At 39.3% G+C, this 9275-nt stretch overlaps 1 protein-coding gene and 3 non-coding genes across 4 annotated transcripts; all 4 read right to left on the minus strand.

Moving 5' to 3' along the window:
* Positions 1–3461: 3461 nt before the first annotated feature.
* Positions 3462–8101, minus strand: LOC102721544. Its single transcript, XM_006653050.3, has 5 exons — positions 7815–8101; positions 7635–7737; positions 6281–6354; positions 5452–6156; positions 3462–3818 (listed from the first exon to the last, which is right to left on the minus strand). Exons 1-5 carry the CDS (start codon positions 8049–8051, stop codon positions 3699–3701), a joined length of 1239 nt encoding a protein of 412 aa, XP_006653113.2. The 5' UTR covers positions 8052–8101; the 3' UTR covers positions 3462–3698.
* Positions 4255–4362, minus strand: LOC121054338. The gene has a single exon (XR_005811742.1). It is a non-coding gene; the product is annotated as a small nucleolar RNA snoR103 (small nucleolar RNA).
* Positions 4525–4630, minus strand: LOC121054339. Its single transcript, XR_005811743.1, has one exon. It is a non-coding gene; the product is annotated as a small nucleolar RNA snoR103 (small nucleolar RNA).
* Positions 4740–4846, minus strand: LOC121054336. Its single transcript, XR_005811740.1, has one exon. It is a non-coding gene; the product is annotated as a small nucleolar RNA snoR103 (small nucleolar RNA).
* Positions 8102–9275: the final 1174 nt, after the last annotated feature.

Consider the following 9275-nt stretch of genomic DNA (forward strand, 5'->3'; position numbering starts at 1 on the left):
TCACCTATATCCTTTGGCCCAGTTTACTTTGGAGCCTTGACATGCCCCTGTATCTGGTGATACCATGGCCAAGCCCTTTTAAGTTTGTGGCCGGCCCGTTATGTGCCAATACAAGGCGTGTATGGCGTAGGAGTGGTTCACAGATATTCAGAGTTAATCCTTGCTTTGGAAGCTTTAGCTGAACATAAAAAACACCGGAGTAACATTGTGAAAATTTAACCGTGAATTTGACAGAGCATGGCATAAAAATCGAAGAACATTCATCACCAAATATACGTTCAGGTAGTAGAACGGTGCTGATCAATTGATATCCACAAGTCCAAGGATTCCTTCAGAAACTAACATGTAAATTCAGATTTTTAGTAACAAGCAGCTAAAGAATCTGACAAAAAGAAGATCACCCACTTATTCATTGTCCGAGGAAAAATTCCTAGCATTTCTGGCCAGTGCAAATCTCCACTCTAGAAGGAAATTTCGATACTTAGAAAGAGAAAAAAAAACAAGAAATCACTAATCACTCTCCACAACGTCGGCGCCACATGCAGAGAAAAGAGCACAGCTTTGCTCTACCAACCAATCTATCCGTTCATCCAGCCATGCAGGGATTTGGTTCGTACCTCTGAAGCCAACAGTCGCCACTACTTGTGCGTCTTCCGGACTCCGGAGCACTCGTCGGGAGTAGCCGCAGCCTCAATCCATGGTGGATCTCGCGTCGCCATGGAGCAAACAACCTGAAGCTGCCGCCGCCATGCGAGCAAACCCGAAATGCGATGAGTCAAGTCAACCTAAAGAAATGCACGGCATGGGTCAGCCCCAGGGTCAGTTAACTCCTGGAACCATTATGCCCTAAAACCAGCCCACTACCCTTTTGGTGCCAAAATTTTAGCGCCGACCCGTGGACCTAATGGGCCGACCCGCCCCATCTGCAGGCTGAGTCGCTGCTTTCACGGGTGCCACTGTTATGAGATCATGTCAATTTGACCCGCAGCCTCTTACACATGCCCACTCCTATATGCTCCTAGAGTCTCTAACAGTCGTTCATATAGTGGGACCACGTACTAGGTTAAGTCCGATTACTCGGTCCTGTGGATGGGCGCAAACTATATCACTTTCTATGGCATAAGAGGGTTTATCCTTATATCCGGGGAAGCAACTAAATTAACACATCACATTCATATAATAAACACAGTAATATATGTCATAATATCCAGAACATCACCTTCACCCAGAGATACCTTCCATATCACTCAAGGCGAGTGATTTATATCAAAACAATATTTTATGCGGCCCGATAGCGTCATCATGTGACGACGGGCAAAACAGATATATGTGTATAGAAGTTTGGTGGTATTATCCACTACCGTATTAATCTGGTGAAGTGTATAACCTATACCTAGGTTATCAGGAAACATGATATGGTAGTTTATGGTATCGACAATAACAATAAATTAAGTACAGGGCAATAACTAATGTAACATGATTATTTAAAAGTAATAATACGCCAAAATAACTTTGCAAGTAAATAATGTATAAAATAACTAAGTGGTTCTCTACTTAGGTTCTCAAGATGATCAAAGGATGATTTCGTGGATTGCCTTGTAATATGTGGCTTTCTGGGAGCTTCAACGTAGTCGTCTAGGTCCGCGTCAGCTTCTGCAATTGCTTGATAGATTTTCTTCCATATGATCTAGCGCACGCACACAAGAACAAATAATAAATAAAGCTATAAATAAACAATAACATGACAACAGAAGTTGGAGCTAGCTTAAGAGAGATAACAGTTGGATAGGTGATTGGAGAGATTTGGAAGGCTTTTAGACTGATATAGGATTAAGATCATGATTGTATAGCTAGACGGTTATGATCTGGCGTCATAGTGATGTATGATAGAGACTGGAAGTAAGAGAGATCACGGGATTATGATATGACTTTATGTAGCTTCGCATAATGTGAGATTGATTTGTGTACCACATAAATGAAGATTAAGTATGTCTCGAGACAAAGGTTGATTTCAATAAAAGGGAAATACAAATAGACAATGGTTAGTTAAAAGTTAGGGCTTGCTAAGATATTGGATATGAATAAGAGTTTATATGGGAGAGACTATGTGGTACTGTCTCGCAAGAGAAGACGAAGAGACAGATAAGGTTATTTGGTGATAAACAACCTAAACTCGGATTCAGGGGGATATCAATAGCTAGGTTAAGATATGAGTCATGATGCCATGGTCGTACGACAGCTTGAAGCGGCGGTTCTAAAAGATATTATAACAAATTGAAGTACGGATGGATTTGAATAGGCTCTAGTTGTTTCGAAGAATAAGATTAGAGTTACAGGTCAGACAGATATGGTTTAGGGCTTATAGATGCAAACGATGATAGTAGAGGCTAGGGTTATGGGGTGGGATGATTGTGCTATGATTATATATGGTTTTATATAATAAATCGATGACTTGATGTGTCAATAAAGAACAGATTTGAGATTTGACTTAAAGGTACTATTATGAAATTGGTTTGGACAAAAAGATTTAAGTAGATTGATGGTTGGTAAGTGGTCATAGATGACCAGGTTACTGAGGAGTAGTAGTAGTGGTCGGAACTGTACATATATAAGACATGGTTATGTGTGTCCAGAGTATATATAGGTCAGGTATGGTTGGTTCGAAAGAAAGTAATAGCTACACAATGATGGTAGGCTAATGAGCTATTGAATAAAATCAATAGTTTAAATTATATGTGATTTGGTGTATAAGAACAAAAGAATTTAGGAATCAAACGATGTTGGGTTGAAATGGATGATATGAACTCAATGCTTTAAATGATATGAACTGGGGCAACAAAACTCAATATCATGGTGAGACCAAAGCCAAAAATGGCATAACCAAACAATTGTACTCCATATGCGAATGAACACACAGTTATGTTAACCAGAGTGATTATGAAGTTACTAGAGCTTTTTGTGTTGTAATTTTTCCATCAACAGAAACACAAGTGGCAATAAAGCACGATATCATCACCATTCTATTCACCAGAAAGAAAGAAGAAAATAGTACACCGTGTCGCGAGGCGACGAACGCAGATTCTAGAAGCAGCAGCAAGAGAGGACGAGAGTGAAAATAAAGTTACTTTTTTATCAGTAATTTCTTTTACAGATACTACTGTACATCATCCAGAATTACAAAATTAACATGCCATATGACATGGCACTCTAAAGTTATCATTTGCAGTCACATAATCCATTATACATCAAAGAGAAAGAATTATGGATATTATTAACAATGTACATAACCCTAGAGAGTAGTAACATGTAACACAGCAGAATACATAGCCACCTTTTTTGCTCATCAGTATTCATACGTCGACCACTGTTAAAAAAAATCCAGGTCCATTAAAGAAACAGAAGATTCAGATATCAAGCCAATCTGGCATTAAGGGGCATCCACAAATTTCACCAGCAGGGCGTGCATAAATAATACACATCGCATTTCCACAGAAATGAAAATTCGTTCTAGCAGCGGCAACATTTCTTTTGTTCCACAGCTGCTAAGCTACAACACAAACACACTACTAACATACTGGGAGCATAGAGGGAATGCAATTCCCAGGAAATAAGGTTAGCAGCCTCATCAACTGACAGTACCAATTTCTATCAACAGCTGCACATGTCAGGATACCAGACCTACAGTGGCTACTTGAGGGCTATTGAGGAACTGGGGTCTTCACCTTTGGAACCTTGAAACTTGGGGAGAAGAGCAATGGCTGAACTGCTGGAGACGCCGGGGCTTTCCCTTGCTGCCTTGCAGAACACCGCCGCAGACCCTGCATGGATCATATGCAAGAATAAAGAAGTGATTGTTATGATCAAAAGACAAGGGGATACAACATAATCTGAACTTCTAAAACACATAACAGTACACAGACATCGTATAACTTAACCTACAATATTTGAAAATTGGAAACAAGACATTGTTTAAAACCAGTATTGGTACATAAAAACAGTAAAGGTGCAAATAATAGCAAATGACCAGAAATAAGATGCTTGTTGCCCACTCCCATGACCTTCCCATGAAGTGCATCAAAGAATAATTACAAAACCAATTCTGCAGAACTAATATTACTTGACTGAGAAAATAGATACTCTGAACATACAAGTACCAGGGCATAAGAGGATCAAAAGATTTTAACACGAACAAAAAAAACTCAAATCATCAACCTCAACCATCTGTCCAAGTAACCTTATATAGTCGCCCAAAAATGCTATGCGACAGTTCTTTTGTGAGAATTCTAGACTTGAAGAACACTCACTTACTTCCCATCAACTTTAGTGTTTGCCCATATTTACAGCAAGATGCAACTAATGCAGCCCACCAAGAATTAGGGCATCGGAATTAGTGGGGCAACCACAGGTAAAGATGCTATGCTCAATCACTGTGTTATTTTTGGCCTGTGCATACATAACTCTGATAAAGAACTGGTAGTCAAAAAACATGTTCTTCCATGTAATCCATTAAATAGTCCCCTAAGTGTGTGTGTGATGGTCCTTTATGAGCATCTACAACTAGCATACTGCCCACCTTTTCCCATCAACTTTACTCTCCATTCATATTTACAGCAGGAGACAACTCACGCAGCCTACCAGGAATTAGGACGCTTAACTGATGAGCAAAAAGTGCTGTGGTACCAAAAGGAAACTGGTAGCAGGAGAAAAATATGTTGCCAGTTCTTAGTAGTGTCCAGAGAAAATGTGTGATGGTCCTTTATGAGCACCAGTGACTCGCATAATACTCATCTAAATTCCATCAACTTTATTTTTTGTCCATATTTACAGCAAGGTGCAACTCATGCAACTTGCCAAGAATTAGGACAAGACACACAACAAAAAGGTATTAGTGCCATAACAGCAGTACAGATTTTACAAATTGTCTAGGTACAAATTTTGTATTGTTGATAGATTGTCGTATGAGAGTGATAAACTTGTTAAAAAGATATTAGAATAAAGTTTGTTCCAGTCAATTTAGCACTTATAATCAGCAAATTTCTGATGATCCCGTAAAGAAATTCAGAAATCATAAAAAGCAAACTTACTTCATCAATTATCTGTCCATGCTTAAAGCAAGAGACAACTCATGCATGCAGCAGGCAGACTACCAAGAATTAGGACGCACGTATTTTGAGCAAAATAATCTACTGGCATGGGAAAATATGATCCTTGGTCCGTAAAGGAGAATAGCTTATTTGTCTATGGAGTAAAACATCTCATGATCACATAGCCTACGGTGATCAAAGTAGTTAATTGGATAAAAATGATGATAGGCCAAACAGCTTTCCTTTAATGCACAACATTACACATCTAGGAATTGTGAATAGCGATTTATTAAACAAAAAATATATATACATAGAGTAAATAAGGTATGGTGAGAGCTGACCAAGTATTTGAAACAAGATTACTTACATTTGATAACGGCGAAGCACGCTTCCGCTTTTGACCAACATCAGACTTATCTCCTTCTTCTACCTTTTGCCTACGAGAATTATGTCTTGATTTCTCTTGTGGTTGTCTTGCACTTGATGCATACTGTCTGGAAGTCTTCACTTTTCTCCCAACTGGAGTAGCCTGTGAACTTGTTGATTTGTCCCTTGAAGGAGGGCCTAGGGACCTGGTTTTTCTGTGTGTCTGATTGCTGTCCCTTGTGTTGCTCTGGCTAGTCTTAGCCTGACCATGTTTGAGTTTTTCAATTTCCAGATCCTTCTCCTTAACCAAGGAAAGCATTTCCTGTAGCTTATCCTCAAGAATCAATATATTCTTTTTGGCATCAACTGCTTCTGCTTGTGATCGGCCGATCTCATTGTCCTTGTTTTGATCCTGCAACTCTTCTAAACTCTTCTGGAGTTTTTGTGCAGCTTCAGTAGCTTGGGCTGCCTCTATCTTTTTCTTCTTAAGGAGACCAGTATAGTCCTTCTCCATTACCCTCAACTGGTTCCACACAAAATCTTTTTCTGCACGTAATGCAAAAATTTCTGTGTCCTTCTTTGAGCTCAGGGTCTTGTAGGCTTGCTTTAGTTTTCTTATCTCTGCTCTTAAATCTCTTGGACTGTGAATGTGATCAACAGTGCTTTCATTAAGCTCCACACGACTTTCCATTTCCTTCAGTTTTACCTAGTAGTAAGAGAAACGTCACGAACAACGATTTGGAAAATTAGCACTATGCACAAGCTGAACTCATGCTCGTTAGTTACACCAGCTACAAAGGGACAGATGCCGCTTTTGTTTTTGTATGTACCTTCAGTTCATAGTTTTCTGTGGCCAAAGCAGTTAGAGAAGTTTTGAAGTCCTCCAAATCATCCTCTGTGAGCTCTGATTCAAAAACAGAATGAATTACATCAGTAGCAACTTCAAAAAATCTCTGTTTTTTTTTAATGATTCCCACTTAATATAGGTATATACATGGCCTTCAAGATAATAGCACATCCATATTCAGTAAAACGTTCTTCTAGATGGAATACAAAACACAATTTGATACCACCATCCAATATAAATATCTAACTTTAGGAGAAAAAAAGAAAGCAATAATTATTGCAGTCAACAAGTGCACAACAGAAACTGCATCAGCACAAATCCAAGGTATATTTAAGTGGGTGATAAGAAAACATCAGCGCTCACAGTTCTTGCTGAATAGACTAATTTACAGGAAATATCATCACAAAAAACGTTGGAGGATATTGTTCCTTAAGGGTACAACAGTACATTCAACAAAAGAATTGGAGTCCAACATATGACATGGAGACCTAGTAAACATACAGGATGCCAACCTTCTGCATATGTCATAATGCAGCAATGCTACTCTACTCTCAGAACAACAATCTGATGAATTACAGTATATTTTTAGCAGTATCAAAGCACGCAACTATGTAATTCATAGACCTAGAACAGATTCACCAAGCATTGCACAAGGAGAATAAAGATGAAGGATCTTAAACTGGTAGTAACCAAAATAGTCTTCAGGAAGGTCAGAATGGTACAAAGAAGAATCATGGAAATAACAAGAGCAGCATAGAGCAGGAATAGCACACAGCAGAATGATGAACCTAAATGCAACATTGTCCCAGGAGAACATAAGACATCACATGTTCCTCTTAAGAGCAGTACAAGTTAACACAACATTAAACATATGGGGTGACAGTTGCATATAAAAAGGCACAAACTTTTCCAGCGGAAGCACCTCACACCATAAAGAAAGGGACTGAACCCAAGCTACCTGCGTGACAAATATATAATCTAGACAGTTCAATTGAACAAAACTGCATACCGCTTAGCTACTTCAACTTCAACCTAAATACACATAAGGCAATTTCACAGCAAACATGACACAGCGAGCATAAAGATGGAAAATTTTCACCACAACATGACCAGGAGGCGTTGAAATTGCCTGGATATGACAGAATGGAAGGAGTCAGAGAACCCAAAATCTAATCCAACTAATTGCCACAAGCACAGCAGCACAAGAAGTGAGAAGAGTGCAAGCCGAGGACCAAGAGGCGCAAAGATGCCAACTTGTCCACTGCAATAGCCGAGAAGGAGAAAAGGGGGGTGATTTTGCTCCAAAAATCACCGAAAAGAAAGCGATTCCGTCTCACCGGCGAGCTTTTGGTAGCAGCGCGCCTCCCGCTCCTTGTCCCCAAGAAGCACCTCCATGTTGGCCGCCTCGTACCTCCTCGTGATGGCGTCCACCTTCCGCGCCTGGGGGTCCCACAAAACCCTAGCCGGCGTCAGGAGAGGAGGAAGCGGGAGGCAAGGAGAGGGGGATTCGGGACGACCTTCTGCAGGGTGGCCTGGAGGCGGTAGACGCGGGAGACGAGGAACTCGTGCTGGATCTTGACGAAGGCGGCGAGGTGGTCGCGCTCGGCGGCGAGGTCCTCCGCCTGCGCCTGGGTCTTGCGCAGCATCGCCACGATGCCGTCGTAGATGCGGAGCCACTCTTCCTTGCCCCCTCCCTCCTCGCGATCGCCGGCCGCCGGCCTCGTGCCCCTGCGGCCACGGCCGCCGCCGGCCATAGATTGGATTTCGAAATTTGGAAAGGAAGGGAAGGGAAGGAGACAGACGAGAGAAACGACCGTTACGACTTCGCCGCCGTGCGTGGAGTATAAAAGAGGCGCCGCGCATCCATCAACGCAGTTTCCCAATATTTTTATATTTTTCCAATTTCTTTTCTTTTTTATCTCTTATGTCATACTCTAAATATTTAACAACTTTTTATACACGTCCGACTATTCGTCTTATTTAAAAATTTACATAATTATTTTTATATTATTTTATTTATGGTTAAATATATATATATTTAAAAGACAAATAGTTAAACGGTATAAAAAGTAAAGCGAAGTTTATCGACGGAGGGAGTATTTTTTTTAGAACAAGCCATATCTCTCATTTAATATTTGGAATTGACACTATTATAGTTAATTACTCCCTCTATTTTATTTTTTTATATGACGTCGTTGACTTTTAGGTCCATGTTTGACCCTTCGTCTTATTCAAAAAAATTATATAATTATTAATTATTTTGTTATAATATGATTTATTATTATAGAAACTTTAATTATGTATTATAATTTTGCATATTTGGATATAAATTTTGAATAAGACAAATGGTCAAACATGAATCTAAAAGTCAACGGTGTTATACATAAAAAATAAATATAGAGCGAGTACTATAATTGATTTGTTATTATGAGCCAAGCAAATAGCCCAACAATAATTTGGGAGAGGCTCAGCAATGGCGGTCCTACACGTGTAAAAGTAAATCGCGGTCGCTCCATTGGAAGTTTTCTCAGTGGCTCATGCATTTAGGGGTATTGTTCTGATTGAGATATGTATAAAAATATGAAATATGATACAATATCGTGTTAATATTCTCAGGCCATATGCTATTTTGCTTAAGCAACGGTGAATTGAATCTCATTTAGATGGTTCTTGAATTAGAAATTAATTTCGACAAATGTTTTTCTACTTTCTTTGCAAAAACTTTAGATATTGTGATTTTTAGATCCCTTGAGCTATGACTTAATAAAAGGCTCTTATCTTTTGGCCTAAAATGCATATACCATTGCCAAAATATGAATTTTAAAACTTAGCTTCGGACTTGTTTTTAAGGTTATTTCATCATACTATTTTTTTTTTGGCATCATCCATTGATGGTAAAGTCGTTAATAACATTAATATAAACATTTTTTTTGAAAAAAGTTTTTTTCCTCTATCATACTCTGTCCGGTGTCTTTCCA

This window comes from Oryza brachyantha, chromosome 4 (assembly GCF_000231095.2).
Source record: "Oryza brachyantha chromosome 4, ObraRS2, whole genome shotgun sequence".
In the NCBI taxonomy this organism is placed as follows: Eukaryota; Viridiplantae; Streptophyta; class Magnoliopsida; order Poales; family Poaceae; genus Oryza; species Oryza brachyantha.

Excerpts from the sequence above, each read along its gene's own strand:
- LOC102721544 (XM_006653050.3), bottom strand. The coding sequence starts at position 8,051 with ATGGCCGGCGGCGGCCGTGGCCGCAGGGGCACGAGGCCGGCGGCCGGC. Across the intron at positions 7,738-7,814 it reads TCCAGGCCACCCTGCAGAAG|GCGCGGAAGGTGGACGCCAT; the intron begins GTCGTCCCGAAT and ends TGGGACCCCCAG. Across the intron at positions 3,819-5,451 it reads GTGCTTCGCCGTTATCAAAT|GGTCTGCGGCGGTGTTCTGC; the intron begins GTAAGTAATCTT and ends TGATCCATGCAG.